This window comes from Pygocentrus nattereri, chromosome 25 (genome assembly GCF_015220715.1).
Source record: "Pygocentrus nattereri isolate fPygNat1 chromosome 25, fPygNat1.pri, whole genome shotgun sequence".
NCBI classification, from domain to species: domain Eukaryota; kingdom Metazoa; phylum Chordata; class Actinopteri; order Characiformes; family Serrasalmidae; genus Pygocentrus; species Pygocentrus nattereri.
The window spans coordinates 9,174,219-9,194,310 of NC_051235.1; the positions used below are offsets into that span (position 1 = coordinate 9,174,219).

Here is a 20,092-nt window from a genome sequence, read left to right on the forward strand (position 1 = left end):
TCCCAGCAGAATTCTATAAAGAATTCTGGCCTGTGTTAGAACCTACTTTTTTCAGGATGGTGACTCAAATCAAGAATAACCACACAATCTCTCCAAACATGAACTCGGCCAACATTAGCCTGCTTCTTAAACCAGGCAAAGACCCAACACTTCCATCTAGCTATCACCCAATCTCTCTTATTAATGTAGACCTTAAAATTATTTGCAAAGTTCTCGCAAGAAGATTAGAAAAAATCACTCCATATATTATACATTCGGACCAAACAGGTTTATCAAGGGCCGGCACTCAGCCGATAACACACGCCGACTAATAAATATAATAGACTACTGTTCCATTAACAAATTAGAAAAAATAGTAGTCTCTTTAGATGCAGAGAAAGCATTTGACAGGGTAAATTGGAAATTTTTGTTAGCAGTTCTACATAAATTTGGATTTGGCCCATCCTTTATAAACTGGATCGAAACATTATACAGCTCTCCAAATGCACGGGTTAGGACAAATGATCTTATTTCACAAAGCTTCAGTCTGCAGAGGGGAACTAGACAAGGTTGCCCACTCTCTCCCTCAATGTTTATCATCTTCATTGAGCCACTAGCAGCAAAAATCAGACAGAATGTAAACATCAAAGGAATCCAAACAGAAAATACAGACCATAAAATAAGCCTTTATGCTGATGATGTATTACTTTTCCTCGGGAACTCACAAACCGCTCTTCTAAAGACAATCACACTTATAGATAAGTTCTCATCTGTATCAGATTACTCCATTAATTGGAGTAAATCAACAGTTTTGCCTCTGAATTGTAAATTTCAGAACATCATACCTACATCACTACAGTCGGGCAACATTAGATATCTAGGTATAAATTTTTCTCCCAGGCTGTTAGATCTGGTACGACTGAACCATATTCCTCTACTAAAAACAATAGAGGACGATCTCACACGTTGAAACTCTCTACCTATATCTCTCATGGGGAGAGTTGCCACAATAAAAATGATGATTCTGCCTAAAGTAAATTATCTGTTCTTAATGATCCCTAATAAACCTTCTATTGCTTGGTTTAAGTCGCTAGACTCAAATATATCTAAATTTTTATGGAAAAGTAAAACATCTAGAATAAGCTTGAAGACTTTACAAAAGCTAAAATGCAGCGGTGGTCTAGAACTACCAAATTTTTATCACTATTTTTTAGCCAATAGACTACAGTATGTTTCAAGGTGGATGAAATCAAACCGTTCAGACAGCCCATGGCTGGATCTGGAACAAACACTCTGTGGGAAATTGAAAATATCTGACTTACCTCTCATTAGCTCCAGCATTAAACATTACAATTGCTTTAAAAGCCTTACAATAAGCACCACCCTGATAGCCTGGTGGGAATTCTTAAAGATGGCTAAGTCTTCACTAATCCCTTGTAAATTAACACCCATTTGGAACAATCCCGATATATGTCGGAAAAAGACAGTACTGAATTTTTCAGAATGGCAAGAAAAAGGAATAAATAATTTAGAACATGTTATTCATGATGGGACCTTTATTTCATTTGAAGATCTTATTTTAAAATATGAAATTAGCAGTAGCAAATTTCTGGAATATCACCAATTGAGGTCCATCATACAGGCAAGATTTAATCTAAGTAATCTAAATCTAGAAATCCCTGTGTGGATAACAGACTTTCTAAACCTCTATACCCCTAAACTGTTATCAAAAATATACAAATTATTATTAAAAATTAATGATTCAATATCCCTTCCAATTACAAAATGGGAGAGAGATCTTTCCATCATCCCGGATGAAAATTTCTGGACACAGATATGTCTAAATACTTTTAAAATGACTAAAAATCCAAATTTACAACTTATACAATACAAAACTCTCCATAGAATACATTATACAGGGCACAGAATGTTCCAAATGGGCCTCAGAGAAACAAATATATGCACTAACTGTACAGGTAATTATATTGAAAATTATATGCATGCTATATGGTCTTGCATGCCTGTTCAGAGATTTTGGCAGACAATATGTGAAGACTTATCCACATGGTTCCATTGTGATATCCAAGTCTCACCAAAACTGTGCATTTTAGGTGATATAAGTGAATTAAACATAGAAACGAATATATCACATATAGTTCTTACTGCCTTATGCATCGCCAAGAAAACTATCCTCATGAAGTGGAAATCAAAAAATGATTTATGTATAACTCACTACAGAAACCTACTTCTAGACCACATTAGTCTGGAAAGAATGTCTGCTACCACTAAAAATCAATTGACTACATTTGAATCCCTCTGGTCCCCACTGATCAGCTCCATCACGTGATGGGGGTAACCGGCTGTAGTCTTGTCTTGTGGTGTACCCAGCAGGTGGCTGGGGGTGGGCTGGGGGATTTGGGTGTCTGATGGCTCTTGGACTGGAGATGGGGGCTGATGCTCTGCGGTTTCTGTGTGCGGGCCCTGTTGTTGATGGTGGGGGGCCTGGATGTGTGCGCTCACGGTCTTGGGGTGGGGACCTGGGGACCCGTGGGGGTGGGTGCTGGCCCCGTCCGGGGGGCTGGCCTCCTCTGTGTGGGCCGGGGTGTGGGATCTGGGGCCTTGGCGCCTGGGGTCGCCCGTCCCCCGTTTGGGCTCCTCCCTGCGCTGGAGGGGTCTGTGCCCCCCTGGGCGCATCGCCGGGTGGTGGGGGGTCTGGGGCGCGCCGGGGTGTCTGTCTGGCATTCCAGGATTCTGGATGCCTCCCGGGAGGAGGGGTGGGGCACTCAAGTAGGGGGACAACCACATAGGGCTGGTTGGTTCTGGACCCAGGACCACTGTGTTTGCGTATATATGGGTGTGTGTGAAGTTTGTGCGGGTGAGTGTGTTTGTGTTGGTATGTATGTGTGTGTGTTTGTATTGTAATTGTGAGTATGTGTATTGTAATCGTGAGTATGTGTATGTGTGATAATTGTTGTCTCTTGTGTGCGTGTGGGTGTGTATGTTTTGTGCTGTGTCAGCTGTGTGGGCGGGCGCCGGCCTGGAGCGCGGTGGTGTCCTGGGGTCGTGGCCGCTTCGGGCCCAGGGCCGGCCTTCCCTGCGCCGCGGCCGGGTGTAGGAAACCGGGGTGCCTAGTGAGCTAGCGCCAGCTGGCTCTCTTCCTCCGAGGGGTAGTTCTCTGCCTCTCGGTCTTTCTTATCCTGACCCTTCCCCTCCTCCCACTCAGTCAAACATCACACTACACATGGGGGTTCTGGGGGAGGGGGGCCCATGCTACAGTGAGTAGGGCCACCTACCTGGCTCTGCTCGCTGTGATGCGTGATGTCCCACTCCTCCCCTTTTTTCCCCCCTTACAATGACACATTTCATGACACAGTACAGTACACACAGGGCTTTGGGGGGCAGGTGTCACTCAGTGGATGGTGGGTGGCGCTGCTGATGTGACCTCACTTATCTGCTCACTGCTACCTGCCCCTCAATTTTATTTACACATTAGACATTGAGGGCCTTGGGGGGCAGCGTGGCAGTGTGCTGTTATTCAGTACTACATTGCCTCTGTCCCTCCAATTTTAATTGCACTGTAGCTCACACACATTCTTTTCATTTCACACACATATTGAGTGTGTGGGGGGGGGTGGGCAGGTCCTCTCACACCCCGGTTTGGTGCACCCTGCCTGGTGGGGAGACCGGCCGGTCATTCAGGGCCGGGGTGGCTGCCTCCCTGGGTTACCGCTGACCCGTGCTGGTGTCCGCCCGCCGATACTGTGAGTCCATGTATGTTCCGTGTGTATGCATGAGTGGGTGACTGGTGTGTGCGAGTGTGGGTGTGGGTGTGGGTGTGTGTGGGTGCATGTGAACATGTGTGTGTGGACAGCTGGGCCTGGGTCTATGACTTGCTGAGCCTGGACATCTGTGGTACATGGTGGTGGGCAGGAGTTACCCCTCCCCACCGCTCCCCGCTGCTTGCCGACTCCGCCCCCCCCCCGGGGTATGGGTGCCCTGTGGGTCCCTGGGTGCATGACTGGACATCTTGGCGTGGTCCCTGCCCTGCTCCCTTGGCGGTTGTGTCCTGAGGGTGGTTTGGGCCTTTCTGGCATTGGGGGGGGGGGGGTTGGGGGGGGTGTCCTGCCGGGGGTCGGCCGGTCTCGGGCGCCTGGGCCCTCGGGGGCCGCATGCTCAGCTCATGCTGGGGATGTTGGCCTGCCGGGGGGGTGGGCTGCTCATTGCCTCTGGCTCTCCGGTCACTTGCCCTTTGTCTGTGGGCGCTCTGTCTGGGGCCTCCATTCTTCGTCCTCTGGGGCGTGCACGCGGTGGCCGTCGGAGCATGTGGCCTCAGGTCTCCTGAGTTCCTAATGGGCTGTGGATGGTCCGGGTCCCCCGGGTCCTTCCCTATCTGTCTCTGGACCACGGGGGCATGGTTGCGGCTTCTTGCCCTCATTGCTGAGCACATTCCATGACACATGACACGTGAACGCATATACACACATATACACATTGCTGCAAACAGTAGAATTGTGTGTGGTGGGTGGGTGTATATGTATAGAGGCATATGTATAGATATGTAAACATGTGTATGTATGTAGCAGCAAATAGTAGAATTATGTCTGGGTATATATATGTATATGTATATGTGAATATGTATATGTATGTATATCTGTATAATTGTTTTTTTCCCCTCCCTTTTTTTTTTTTTTTTAACTTACTTATTTATCTATTTATTTTTATTTAGTTGTCTGTTTATTTACTTATTTTATTTGTTTTTTCTCTCTTTTTTTTTATTATTAAAAAAAAAAAAAAAAAAGTTTTTAGTCTAACCAATTTTGGAGCATTTCTATTTGTCCAATCATCATGAAATTCTCACGCAATGTAAAGGACCACTGCTGAGCTCAAATGATGCAGAAAAGTAAAAATGGCAAAAAAATGGAGATACATGTTTTTATTGGACAGCGACGATATGCTAATCCCCCCACTAAAAACATCTCTCTCTCTCTCTCTCTCTCTCTCTCTCTCTCTCTCTCTCACTGGGCAGGAAGTTGGCTAAATCCACGCTGGTGTTGGTGCTGGTGTTTGGAGTGCACTATATTGTATTTGTAGGGATGCCACACACATTCACTGGCCTGGGCTGGGAGTTGCGCATGTACTGTGAGCTCTTCTTCAACTCTTTTCAGGTAAATACACATCCCTACACAAACACACTGTCCACAGCACACCATCATTGTGTAATTGTCTTTAGCTTTATCTGATCGTTATTAGATTAGGCACTGGTAAAGTAAGCCTTGTTAGGACTTGAATGCCTTAAAATATTGTGAATGTTCCATACTATGAAAATATTTTGTATTAACCAAACAAAAGTGTTTTGTTTATGACAAATAGGCAAAATCCCCCACTAGTAGGTCACCAGTGTTCCACTGTGATGATCTCTTATGGTTGGTCTGGATATATAACAGTCAAAAATGTCAAACTCTGGCTGAAGTTGGAAATTATTAATAATATATTTGACTTTCTGAAGATGCATTAGATCTTTATCTTGCTGCTCTTTACTCAGTGGACCAAGAAGCCATTTCATGCTACAACAAAATTTTGTCTATTTCTAATAATGATCAAAGCATATTTTTTTATAGTACTGGACAGGTATATCACATTGTGTCTTCCACAATTTAACTGTTGGCGTTCCCTTTAAAACATTCTGGATTAAGTTTGAAACTTGGCATTAGATCTCCTGGAATAGGGTTTACCATCCCTACATTGAGGAATAAGCTGTAAGAGTAATCTTTTGCTCCTGATCCTTATTTACTTTGTAATGTGACGTGAGCTTCTTACAAATCATCCAATTAACTTATCCATGCTACTCCGACAAGTGCTGGGTTGCACATGCTTTGCAGAACATTGGGGAAAATCCAATTCTACCTGAAGAGAAACTGCATCACACTAAACAGAATTTGTCCAGATGCACAAAATAAGAGCACATTATTATTTTCAAATGATGTTCATTTTCTACACACCTAAGAAGGTGTGTTCTACACACCACACTGATAGATGCATAGGTAATAGTGTTTTTGTCATGTACTCCTCTGTGTGCAAACCCAATTCCAGAAAATTTGTGACAGTAACTAAAATGCAAATAAACGAAGGAAAGCAGTGATTTGTAAAATTTTACAAGTATTTAATGGAAAACGGCCCAGAGAAGAGAAGTTTCATTTGGTCATTCTAAATTAAATGCATAAAACAGATTCCAAAAACATTAGGACAGGTGAAATGTAAGACTGGGAATGATCAAAAAACACAAGTGAATAGGTAACAGTTGATGCTTCCATGATTAGGTGTAAAAGGACTGAGAACTGTGTGAGCAAATGATCCAACAGTTCGAAACGTTTTTTCAGTGCGTGACTGCAAGGAATTTATATGGGAATATGGGAATTTCACAAAATGATTCAGAGTCTAAAAAATAAGAATGTGTAAATAGCAAGGACAAAAACCAATATTAAATTCCCATAATCTTCGCTCCCTCTTTAAAAACCAACATGCTTCGGTAAAGAATATAACTACATAGCTTCAGAAAACCCTTGTCAGTAAACAGGCTGTTGCTGCAACTAGAAATGTGCTTTAAGATTCTACTATAGAGCTATGTATCTATATAGCTATATATGAACAACATCCAGAAACACCGCTGACTTCTCTGGGCTTAAGCTCATCTGAGATTAACTGACGCAAAGTAGAATGGTGTGCTGTGGTCTGAGTGCAACTTTCAGATTGTTTTTGGCCATTGTGTTCTCTGGACCAAAGAGGAAAAGGTCAATCCAGATTGATACCAATGCAAAGTTTAAGAACCAGCTCGTGTTGCAACAGCGTCACTTCATAGTAAGAGAATAAAGGTGCTAGATTGGCCTGCCTGCAGTTGAGACATGCCTCTGATTGAAAATGTGTGGCGCATTATAAAGCAATGTTATATGTTTATTATGATTTATTTATTTGTTTATTATTATTATTCATTATATGTCAACGCAGACCCTGAACTGTCAAGCAGCTGATGTATTACATTGACCTTCACAACTACAATAGTTGGTGTCCTCAGTTCCCAAATGATAACTGAATGTTGTTAAAAGGAAAGGTGATGTAACACAGTGGTAAACAAACCCCTATAAACAATCCCAAACAAGTTACAGGCCAACCCAAACAATCAAGTTGATTAGTTGAAACAATTAATTATCTTGTCTTTTTTCTGTCTTCAAATGAATACAGGTCAAAAGGATTTTACAAATCAATGCAGTTTTTTTCTTGCATTTTTTTTACTGTCCAAACTTATTTTGGATATGAATTTGTACAAGTGTTACAGATGCTGTGAGGTAATCTGTCCTGGAAGTTTCACTTCACAGGTCTACCAACAATTAAAGGCAGGACTTCCTTCGAATTTCTGGCCACACTTTATTTGGATGGTCCCCTATAGATGCTCTACAGCTACTTAAATCATTAACAAACTTTCTGGTGATCCTCAGTTGATTATCAACAACATTATGGTTAGGGTTAGGGTTAGGAGTAGATGTAGGTTTTGCCTTGAGGTTAAGGTGAGGGTTAGGTTTATGGTTAGGGATAGATTTAATACGCTCTTTCATACTGAACTTCAAGTTCAGTTGAATTTAGTTGACTGTTATTGAAAGGCGGACTGAGCATTTACAAAGCATCTATAGTGAACCATCTTAGTTACATTCAACGTCAAGTTCAGTGACATTTAATGATTATTCAGTTGAATGTTACTTAAATATATACGGAACATTTACAAAGAATCTACAGTGGACCATCCAAATTTCCACACGTCAATTGTCAGTGCAACAGGTAGTGTATATATTTCAATTAAACAAGTTATACTTAATACTTAGTAATTTTATCCTTTATTGTGGTAAAAGAAACTCAGCTTACTCACTACTGTGTATAAATTAATGTGCCTACACACACATGCGCACATACACACACACACACACACACACACACACACACACACACACACCTACATACACTTTGTCTTTGTATTAGCTCAATTCGGGAAAGGTCATGGCTTGTATTCTGTTTGCATGAGTGATGAGTGAGTGTTTGGTGTATGTGTGAGTCATGAAAGAGCCTCTCTGCTCTATTGCCACTCACCAGCTCTTTTTGCTCTGTCTAAGGGCTTTTTCGTGTCCATCATCTACTGCTTCTGCAATGGAGAGGTGAGTGAGGTCAGCCTTCAGCTCTACGTGTGTGTTTGTGTGTGTGTGTGTGTGTGTTTGTCTGTTTACAGAACTGACTTGACAGTTTTTTCCACCATAATGCTCTTTCATAAGCATCGTTTTTATTTGAGGGGTAGTGGCAGCCATCCCACCTAATGAAAATATGGAATATGACAAACATCGCATCATGATACTTTTTTCATGATGCATAATATGTATCACGATATTTAGTCTTTCTGAGGTTGGTGAACAAGTTATAAAACATACCGGCAAAATAGTAGTGCCACATTTAAGAAGAGCAATGAAAAGCTGAGTGAATTGATTTCTTAGAATTCTATGTTTGCTGGAATTATTCAATTTCCAGCGCACATAGCACGTGTTAGCATTAATATGTCCACTCTTCAGTTCATTCTACAGCAGGATGAAGATCCTAAACAGAAGATCTAGATAGGAAGATAAGACTTATCAAACACAGAAGCTGCTGGTGTTCTCAGAGTATTTTTTTTTCATGTATTCAACATCAACCTTAACTCTTCTGTCCTTCCACTATCAAAAGCAATGAGTTACAGTGTCCTCCCACCAACAGCTGTTCTTAGAGGAGTCACTGACACTATGTTCCTCTTCAAGGAGACACTAAGGCTGACTTTACATGGCGAAACCTCCATGCAACTTTATTTGCTTAAAACCTACATGAAACTGATTAGCCCGTAGGTAAAGTGTCCTGCAACTCATTTGAAACTCACTACAAATCCACAACTGGACATCTGAGATCAGTTCCGTTTTAAAGGAGAATCCCACCCAATTCTTGCATAATGAACTCAAGATGTTAACAAAGTGGCCCTCGTAGCTTTTGTTAACAAGGTTAAATGTTTGAGGCCAGGTAGCTGAAATGGAACATCACTGCCTCTCTGTTATTTATGTGAGAGATATTAGATGTAGAATGTTCTCTGTACTGGCGCCCAGGTGGTGGAATGAACTCCCACTGGCTGTCCGAACAGCAGAGTCTCTTGCTGTCTTCAAACTCAGACTGAAGACACGTCTCTTTACACAGCACTTAAATGAGCACTGAACTATAAGCTGCACTTATTTATTGTACTGCACTCTGTATTGTAGTTTATTATATTGTATTGTATCTTATTGTTATTGTATTGCTTTGAATGGCACAGAGTTCTGCGTTCAACTCTGGTTCTTTTTCTCTTGGTGTCTGCAGTGACAATTGTTTCTAGCAGTATCTGAGCTCAGGACTGTCTTTTTCTCTAAGCTATTGGTAACTAGCAAAGATACTTTCTCTAGATTGACAAAGCACTTCTTGTAAGTCGCTCTGGATAAGATGCTAAATGCTGTAAATGTAAATGTAAATGTTCCTGTCATTATACAGAGTGTTTTCCTTGTTTTTCATTTTCCACTTGTAATGTTGGGTTTTATTCAGTTTAATTGACCACTTTATCATCCCTTTATCTATTCAAGCTATTTTGTTACTGTGCCTTTAAGACTAAGCCTTTAAGAGTATACCTGACCTCTCTTCTGTACAGAGCCTCAGAGGGTATGCAGGTTAAAAAAATATATATAATAATAATGTCAGTGAACATTTTGCAGCTCGTATGCATGTTTTCTTTTATTAAGAATTTCTTTCTCTCATTTTATTTCAATTGTGCACACATTTTCTTTACTTCGTGGGCAAGCATTTTCCCTTGATCACAATTGTCGAATTCATTGTCTCATTTTCTTTTAGTCGTGCTCATGAATTCTTTTTAATTGAACACACATTTATTTGTTTGTTTGTTTGTGTAGCAGATACATGGTGCTAACAGCTTGCTGAGACTGTCTGAAGGGGTTTTGATGTGATAATGGGCAGAGATGCTCATCAGGTCTGATTTTGATTTGCTGGCTTTAGGAAGACACTGTGGCTCCTCTTCACAGCAAACAGCCCACAGATTCATCAGTGCAGCTGCAGTTTGGGCAGTTTGGTGGTGAAATGAAAGAAGACAATAAACTACAATTACAACCTTCACTAAACTGCACTTTCTAATGATATTTAGCAGTGATATAGAAGCAGTGCAGCCGCTTAGCCCTGTTTCCCTGAGACCACACCAGCCAGAGGATTTCAACATCATTCAGTCTGCAAAAGACAAAAACTGCTCCTTCAATCCAGAGAGGCTCAAGAGAAAACCATGGCTAACCGCGAGTGTAGCCAGAAACCACTCTTCTGCTTTCCTTGCCTTCCCTTGCTGTTTTACAATAAAGTTTTTGACAAGTTTGCCCATTCATCATGCATCTTTTTTTTTTTCGAGCAGTGAACGTCACTAGTGACTTGTTCTGCATTAACACATGGCGTGTTATTCCTAATGCCCAGAAATCAACGTGTTCCCAGCTCTGATGTCCTGTTTGGATATGTCGTTACAGACCACAATGATCGTACTCTCCTAGATAACTTTGGATTTGTAATGCAATACTGTACAGTCAGGTTTTGTGAGATCTAATATTATCATATCACATTTATTCCTGTCTCCACTTCCACTAACGTTAATGTGTAAATTGATGGAATACATTTGTGTTTGGATTAGGTTTGTATGTAGGTACATTGATGAGTCGGGCTGCTGCCCCACCAGGCTTTCTGTGCCAGAGATGCCACTCCTTGTACAACATGAAAATTACACTTTCAAATTTGGATTGGTTTGTGTCTTCAGTCCCTGATCAATTACTAAGTGTTGTTAAAAGCAAAAGTGATATAACACAATGGTGAAAATGCATCTGTTGCAACTTTTTTGGCACATGTTGCAGGCATTAAACGTAGTATGAGCATATATTCACAAAACAAAATTGAAGTCATAAGAAAAAGATTTTGCATTTGTCTCCTGTTTTTCTTAGCAGTTCAGCGTTTGTAAAAATAATCAAATCTTTCTCAACATGCAACTCTCTCTTATTATGCTTTTGTATTCAAGTGAATTAGCACTTCAGTAGTAGCAGTACCTTTACTTCAACAGGAATTGTAGTGTTTACACTCCAACAAAGAGTGTATTAAGATTAGGAGACCCTTATTAGTCCCACTACGGGGAAATTTCATCTCCGCATTTATCCCATCTGTGAAGGGAAACACCACATAGTGCGTGCACACACACACACACACACACACACACACACACACACACACACACACTAGGGGGCAGTGAGCACATTTGCCCAGAGCGGTGGGCAGCCCAATCCAGTTGGGGGTTAGGTGTCTTGCTCAAGGACACCTCAGTCATGTGCTGTCGGCTCTGGGGATCGAACCGGCGACCTTCCGGTCACAAGGCTGGATCCCTAACCTCCAGCCCACAACTGCCCCATATTATGAGCAATGCAAGATATGCAGGAGCAGAAAAGCCTTAATGGTGGTCTGAAAAGTTTAACAAAGGTAGCAACATTTGAATAAAGTGTGGCCATGTGTCAAATGCCAGCTTGAATCCTGTTTGTGGCCTCACCTTTTGCACTGCTTGGTAGTTTTACAAAATCTCCCAGTGCCTTTTACTCTGAGAGGATAAGAGCGAAATACCAACACTCTCTTTCACAATATGCGATGATGGCCCTTGATGGAGGAAGCATTTGAATGGTAGATTAAGTGTTATCTGAGTTAATGCTGTGCACTACTCAAAGGCATTGGATTGAATTGTCAATGGATGCTTTCAGTATGAAGTTCAATGCCATAGAGTGTCTGTGGTAGGAGATCTTAAATATTAATATAGGTTTGAAGGTCATGCACTTTAACTTGACATTTCTGAATGTGAAATGGTCTACGGTGTATTTGAGATAAATCAGCCAAATTTCCAAATCTGGTATTTGGGATTCAATGTTCTACACATCATTGTGTTCTCTGCTCATTACTCACCTGTCCCAGCTTATGAAGGGCTTGGTCAGAGACGAAAGAGAACTGAAAATCATGCTTTAAGTAAAGCTACTGTTACTATAATGACCATCACATGTTCATTTGAATACAAGTAAAATTATTAAGTGTTTGCTGCATTTAACATTGGAAAAAGACATAAAATTTGACCTGTGCAAAAGTTTGGCACAATGTATATTATAGATTTTTTTTTTTTACGACTGCGTTAAACTCCGCAAATTGTGCACTAAAATTTGCTGAAAAGTTGTACATTTAAGTCTGTCCACTGTAGAGGATGTGTTAACTTATTTTTACATAGAAATTCAACAAAATATGGGTGTTCCAAACCGTTGCATATGAATGTATTTACATGAGTAACATGAGTAATTACTTATAACCTTTATCTATTTTACTATCTACCTAAGCCAGGGGTTGGCAACATGCAGCTCTGGAGCCACATGTGGCTCTTTTATTGCCCTGCCAGAATTAGATTTTTAGGTAAAAACAAAAAATCCTCATTTGCAGTAAAATAAATTTCTGCTGATTGTTCAAACACAGTTTTATCAATAAATGGTCTTAAATGTGGGAAGTTAATGTATAACTACTAATTCACCATTTGACCCTGAAGATCAGCGTACAGACTGCTGGGCCTGCAGCAATGCAGACAACAATCTCACCTAGCTAGTGGCTGACAAAAAGGCAAAGAAAGAAATTTAAGATAAGGCAAACATTGATCATTTGGAAATGAATGGACTTATTTAGATCACTCCAGCTGGTTTCCTGATAAGCTTAATCTGCAGCGAGAAACTGTCAAACACCAAAAAGTCATGAAGCTTCTCATTCACAGCTTCTTTTTTGAATATTCCCATTCCACCTTACATGGTGCAGCAGTTACATTATGGCGCCTCAGGCACCATGTAAGGTGGAACAGAAAAATTAAAAAGTCATATAAAAAAAATGTAAAGTTCAGTGACATTGTACAAGAAATTATTCTACTCTTGTGGAAAAGGTTCCTGCTGGAGATGTGAGAAAGGCAGCTATAGCTGAGCTAAAGCTTAAAGCAGAGTAAAGTAAGTCTGTGTTTTTCGTTAATATTTTTAGCCTATACTAGGGCATTAGTTTATACTGACACATATTTACAGCCAAGATAGTAAAACATTACTTCAATAAAATGGACGTGAAATTTTGAGTTTGATTTTTCTTGAAATGACAAAATTGCTCTTCTTAATATTTTGGTTGCCAACCTCACTGTTGACTCATTACCCTCCCCTCAACACTGGCTTACTTTAGCAAATTAAGCTACAGAATACAAAAAATGTATTTCTACTAACTTCACAGCCCTGATGTTATTTGCAACAATCATGTGCATCTTGCTTTTATACATCAGTTCTGCAAAATAAAGAAAACAGTAAAGCAAAGAAGCCCTGAACATTGTATTAGTGCTTTAATATTGTCAGTTACTTCGTATTATTTTGTGTTACAGTAGAGACATAAGTGTTGCAATATCAGGTTCAGCTCAGCTTTTTCAATATTTGCTTGATTAACCTGGTTGGTTAGTGTAGTGGTTAACACCTTTGCCTTCTACGCTGTAGACTGGGGTTCAATCCCCCACCAGGGCAAGCACCCTACACTATACCAATAAGGGTTCCTGGGCAAGACTCCTAACACCACCTTGGCCTACCTGTGTAAAAATGACCAAATCGTAAGTCGCTCTGGATAAGAGTGTCAGCCAAATGCTGTAAATGTAACCTGAATGTCATTTTGTTCCAATCAGTCTGTAAAGCACCTCACAGCCCATTTTGTCTGCTGAATTTGGCATAGACCTGCTGTCACGTTCACCTGAATAGATCAATATTATCTTCCTTAAGTTAGAATGTATCCATTTTCTGTTTTTATATGCAGCGAGTCATACTTAGCAACCAGCGCTAAGCAGAATGATACAGTTATTGTGAAAAGTGTGCTGTTACCATCGACAGAACAGGTACAACAATCTGACTGTGTCAACACTAGTTCTTGTATAAAAATGAGATTAAGGCTATGTAATAGAACATGAGCTTTAAGGTTTTAGGCTTAAAGGGTGAAAGAGCTGCTAAAATGACATTTTATTTATTTAATTAATTGATTTATTTGTCAGAGAAGGTGGCCATTGCATTTCACACACCTTGGAAAATAAAAAATCACTTTTGGAAATAAAAGTTTGTCACAGAAAACGACCCATTTATATACATCTGCATATTCTGCCTACAGCAGTTTAGTCCCACCCACTCATGCTGAAGTTATACAAAGTTTTTCAGCCTTTAAATGAATTATAATGATATAGTTATAGCTATAAGTAACCCTCAAGGAAAAAACTCAAGGTAAAACATAAAATTCAAGACAAATATAGGATATGGGCCCTTTTAATAATCAGTATCAACAGAGCTGTAAATGAGCCAGAGTAATTTTCATCTGTTGTCACTGGTCAGATGTTAAGAAGTCCTAAAATGTGTTCAATACATGTATATTAAATATATAAAAGTAGCTTCATAAAATGAGAAATCATACAGAATAAATAAGTGCATTTGATTTTAAAAGCTTCTTATTAGAGAGTACGATTACAGAAGTACTTGTATCCATGACTTAAAGTCATGGATGAGTTTGTACTTTTTAAAACTGAATGCTAGCAAAACTGAGTTGCTTTTAATTGGCTCTAAGTCACTGATATCCAGCTCATCTGTCCTTGGCATCAATATTGATGGGATTCTAGTAACACCTTCTCCCCACGTCCACAACCTCGGAGTTATCTTTGACCCTACACTTTCTTTTGACATCCACATCAATTCCGTTGTTAAGACAGCATTTTTCCATCTTTCGCAATATTTCCCGTCTTCGATCATTTCTCAGTCATGCCAATGTAGAAACGCTTGTGCATGCGTTAGTGACGTCACGACTGGACTACAGCAATGTTCTCTTTTCTGGCCTCTCTGTCAAAACGCTCACCAAGTTACAGTATGTTCAAAATGACGCTGCTAGGATAGTCAACTTTTCAAAAAAGAATGACGCTGTCTTTCAGGGTCTTCACTGGTTGCCCATTACATTCCGTATTCAGTACTATATGTCCCATCCCGTACTTTGAGATCGCAAAATCTAGGCCTCCTTCATGTTCCTAGATTTAAATTGACTTCTATGGGTGGTTGATCATTTAATGTAGCAGCTCCCAAGTTATGGAATACTCTCCCACAGTCTATTCAGGATGCAACCTCTTGGTCTTCATTCAAATCTCTGTTAAAGACGAAGTTGTTTTCACTGTAATTTCGTTGTTCTGTTTATACTTGAATGTTTACCTGTATTGCCTTTTGTTTAATGTGTTGTTGTTAATGTGTTGATGTTCTTTGATTGTAAAGCATTCTTGATGGGAAAGTTATGATGATGATGATGATGATGATGATGATGTAACGTATCTCACATTGCCCTCTTTCCCTCCTCTCTCCACCAGGTGCAGACAGAGATGCGGAAGATGTGGCTGCGCTGGACACTAGCATTCGACTGGAAGGGCCCATTTGTGCTGGCCAACTACCGCTATGGGTCAGTGCTGACCAGCTTGAACAGTGGCACCAGTGTCCACTCCCAGCTGCCGGCTGCCGCCCGTGGTGCCATCCTGCTGTCCAGCCGAGTCTATCACTCGTCCAGCCGGATTAGCAGCACCCGCACCTCAGTCTCGCATGCCACACTCTCCCACACACATGCCCACGTGGTGCTGCCCGGCTATGTATTCAGCAGCTCAGACGTGGAGAGCCTGCCGCCATCCATCCCTGAGGAAAATGAGGAGGAGGCCAAACGTGTGGATGACATCACACTCAGAGAGACTGGCAATGACATCACACTGAGAGAAAGTGAGGAGGATGCCTTTGGAGACACTGCCAAGCCTGCTGATGACCTCACACTCGGAGCAGATGCAGGGCACATGAACACTGCAGCGTTCAGAGAGAACAGGAAACTTGATGTCACTTTCAGAGAAAATGCAACTGACGTCAAACCAAAGGACTCTGTGGCCGTGAGGTACAGCTGTCTTGATCAAGAGGAGGAAGAAGAGGAGCTGTAGGACAAATCCTGAAGATGTCGCAACATCCGCACAAAACCTAATTCTTCATAAACTGTCTGATGTTTTTTTTTTTCTTTTTTTTCACCGCAGTGTTAGTTTGAAAAGAAAAACATACACTTCATTAAGCACACACCCTTGTATCTACACACATTGACCATTTTATCAGCTCCACTACCATATAGGACTTTGTCTTTGTCTGTTCTTCAGTGGTCAGGACCACCACAAAGTGGATCACAGCATGGTCAGGCATGGTTATCTTTCCCGTTCCATTTCTCTACTGCAGTGTGTAGTCTTTATTTTACAAAGTAGTCATTCTTTCAAGAAATTACAGCACAGATGACCTGTCCATTACAGTGTGTCTGAGAGGGTCTCAGAGTTTCAGTCTAGGAGGTCTCAAATATGCAGTACCATGCAAAAGTTTTAGGTACCTAAGAACATTAGATTAAAAAGCTGTTTATCTGAGCCAGTATTTATAATCTAGAATTAATGATATAGGATCTATTCCTGTCCCTAAAGTCATAGTAAATTATAGATGAATCTGATCCTACATCAACACTGCTACTTTGAGAAGCTCTGTGAGTGCAAGTCCTGGTAACAAAGCATTTAAAACACTAATTTGAGAATAAGTACAAATGGCACAATAAGTAGTGAGGAGAGTTTTTGAGAAAGCACAGTTCATAATCTGACAACTGCAGGAAATCAGACTTTGCCAATGTGTTTGGATGCACTTAGGTAATGAGATGATGGAGAAGCTCAGGGTCTAAATGAGTCAGGCAGTAATTGGATTTCTGCTGTGTAACCAGCCAATAAACTCACAGCGACATAAACATAACAAATTCAAATGCCATTTCTTTAAATACTTTTCTTTAAAGTCACTGCACCAGAAAATAGGAATATACACCATTTAAAAGATGTTTTGTTGCCATCTCATGAGTGTGCAGTGCTCTGTTTTCGCACTTTCACAGACTAAGAAAAATGGGGAAAAAAAATCTGAATAAGGGTCTGATTGCACTGAAAAAGCAGATTACTGAGCTAAAATTCAGCTCTTTTTTTCAGGTTTCTAGAAATGTAGTAACGGGCTTGATCCAGCTCAAGAAATCTCTATGCTATTTACATGACTGCTTGAATAATTAGATAACTGCCAAAATCCAATAATGATCATATTGTTGGTGTGCATGTATATGCATGCAATACTTGGTAACACTTTATTTGAAGGCTACCTACATAAGGGCTTTATGACGCATTCATAATCACTAAATAATGTGTTTATGAAGCACTACTTAAACATTTATTAAGTGCTTATGTCGGTTCTCGCAACCTGACATAAGATGTTTTATGAAATAAATGACATTGTACTGACATAATATGAATAAACGTTGAACATATTTACAGCACTAAACATATTTAAAACACTATACATAATCTCATCAATCATCTTATCCATGCCATGGAGCGAAGAGGGGGTGGTTTCCAGGCATATTTCACCTGATATTAATACAATGATCTTAGGAATGCTGACATATATAGTTATGTATAGTGTTTTAAATATGTTTAGTGCTGTAAATATGTTCAATGTTTATTCTTATTATGTCAGTACAATGTCATCTATGTAATGTAAAACATCTTATGTCAGGTCGCGAGAACCGACATAAGCACTTAATAAATGTTCAAGTAGTGCTTCATAAACACATTATTCAGTGCTTATGAATGCGTCATGAAGTCCTTATGTAGGTAGCCTTCAAATAAAGTGTTACCCAATACTTCATTATGTTACTTTATTATGAGCTGGTGGTGGCATTTAACAAATCTATGTGATGGCTGAGGGCAACAAGGAGAAATCTGGAACCAAACTTTGTTCTCCAAACTCGCTCACAAGATATCATAAACAATTCTTTTTGCATCTGTTTTAATGATTAGATGGTGTTTCCCAAGCATGTGCACACTTATTGCCAAGATAATGGTTTTAAACAATTGCTTAGCTGCTTAAGACTTTTGCACAGCAAAGTGCAGCTTTTTTTTTTGGATAAGAAAAATTCCAGCTGCTCCAAGACTGCACAGTGATTCACTTACAACCACAGAAATTCATGAAACTTAACAGACCAACAGAACTGCCAGTTGTCAAATTGGAAGGTTTCAGACATTCAGAGGCATTTCAAAGACTTCCACTGTGCCAAGTCACTGATTTTCTTACCACTAAGAGCATTTTCACACTAGGGCTTATATTTCTTGGAGGGGAGGCTGTTCGCACCAGGACTTCAGTACATCAAGCATGAATGATGGTTTTGAGTCCAGTACAGAACCTAACCCTAAACTGAAACTAAGGGTTTTGTAACATGAATAATATCATATAAGTAAATGCATAATATCTCAATTAACTGCAGTTTTGTTTCAGTAAATATAGAGCACTCAGAGCATTACAAACATGACACACATCTTGTGACAGCCTGCCAGGCTAAAAATCTTAAAAGAGAAAGGCTAGTCATTCACAAGTGCTCTTGCATGAGGATATGCCTCACATAGGTCTACCATGATCATGAACCTTTCACACAATTAATAGCCATGTAAATAATTGTGATTATTAGTTTATCGGCTGTTTCATTTGTTCACAATATACAACTAACTGATGAAAATGCAACCAGTTCATGATTGAACTGTGACATGATTGTAAAAGCCAAAAGCTGTGGAAATCACGGTGATTATGTAGTAATTGTGGCAGGCCAAGCACCCAAACATAAGCACTGCTTGTTATGGTTTGAATGTTTTAAGCGACATCTTTATAAAATGGCTGTTTTGAAAAAGGTTCTCTATATATAAGCATCTAAAACACAATCACTCTGTAGAAACATTTCACCATGCAAAGAACAATTTAAGTATGAAATGTTACTAATGCCCTTTAGGAAAGGACCCTTGAAGAATCATGTTGAAGCTACAGTTTGGAAGAAATTGTCCTGTGTGAAAACAAACCTGTGATGACCACCAGACAACCCCCCCCCCCCCCCCCCCCCCCCCCCGACCCCCCACTCCAATTCCCAGAACCGATCCTTGATGTGGACTCAGGTCTCTACTTTTTTAGTGTAAAGCTGCACAATAAAAATCTGAGGATATTAAAGAAAAAATGATATAAACAACTTTGCTGCGGAAATTTGCACCAGCTTGCAGATGGACTCCATGAGATGTAAACATGTAAATAAGGCTGCTTTTCATTAGTCACTACGAGCAGTGAAACAGTTGGTGTTAAATGCTTCATGTGTTAATGATTGTTTTCATTTTGAGTGTCAGTAGGTGGCTGGTAGTGAATTAATGTGAACTGGTATCAAATGTACAGAATGTAATTGACACTATTTTTCTATCACTGAATGTCTTGAATGTGGATGATTATAGTTGGCTTATTCTAAATATTACATTAGATTTTGTTTTTGATATTCTATGTGTTAGCCACCTTAAAGGGGCATTCAGGCCGTTTAATATATGTCATGTTATGTCCTATTATGTTGTTCAGCAATGTATCCTTCAGCATCATCAGTTTGACACGATTTTGTTTTCATTTTTCAGCGTTCTCTCACTGCCATACACAGCATGCATTACACAAATACACCATGCAACCATTGGGAATCTTCCCCACAGTGATAAAGAAATCCTAACTGCTAGCATAGCCATTTATATAGAGGCTTATAAATGTGTAGACATGATGCTTTCCCAGCAGTAACATTAGCTCTCTGGCTTTTTTGAGTATAAATCACACTTTTGAAAGTACTGTGGCAACACAAAAGGCAAGTAGGCATGTTTGTGACAATTATAGCAATGCTATAAAAGCATTTGGCATTTAGCCAGAGTGTTCCTCAGTGAACAGTTCACAACACTCAGCAAATCTCTGAAAAAAAAAGGTTGTATGAACCTAATTTGAATATGCCACACATCTTCATTCCATTTGTTACTTGAAAAATAAAATGTAGCTGCAATTACTGTCAATTTATT

General features: G+C 40.1%; 1 protein-coding gene across 1 annotated transcript in view; it reads left to right on the top strand.

Annotated features, from left to right (window-relative positions):
• pth2rb (parathyroid hormone 2 receptor b) overlaps positions 1-17,352 on the top strand; it is a 99,893-nt gene extending 82,541 nt beyond the window's left edge. Inside the window, exons 11-13 of the mRNA XM_017694586.2 lie at positions 5,006-5,144; positions 8,136-8,177; positions 15,512-17,352. Of these exons, the coding sequence (XP_017550075.2) occupies positions 5,006-5,144; positions 8,136-8,177; positions 15,512-16,117 (787 nt within the window). The 3' untranslated portion in view covers positions 16,118-17,352. The remainder of the gene's footprint in view (positions 1-5,005; positions 5,145-8,135; positions 8,178-15,511) is intronic.
• Positions 17,353-20,092: the final 2,740 nt, after the last annotated feature.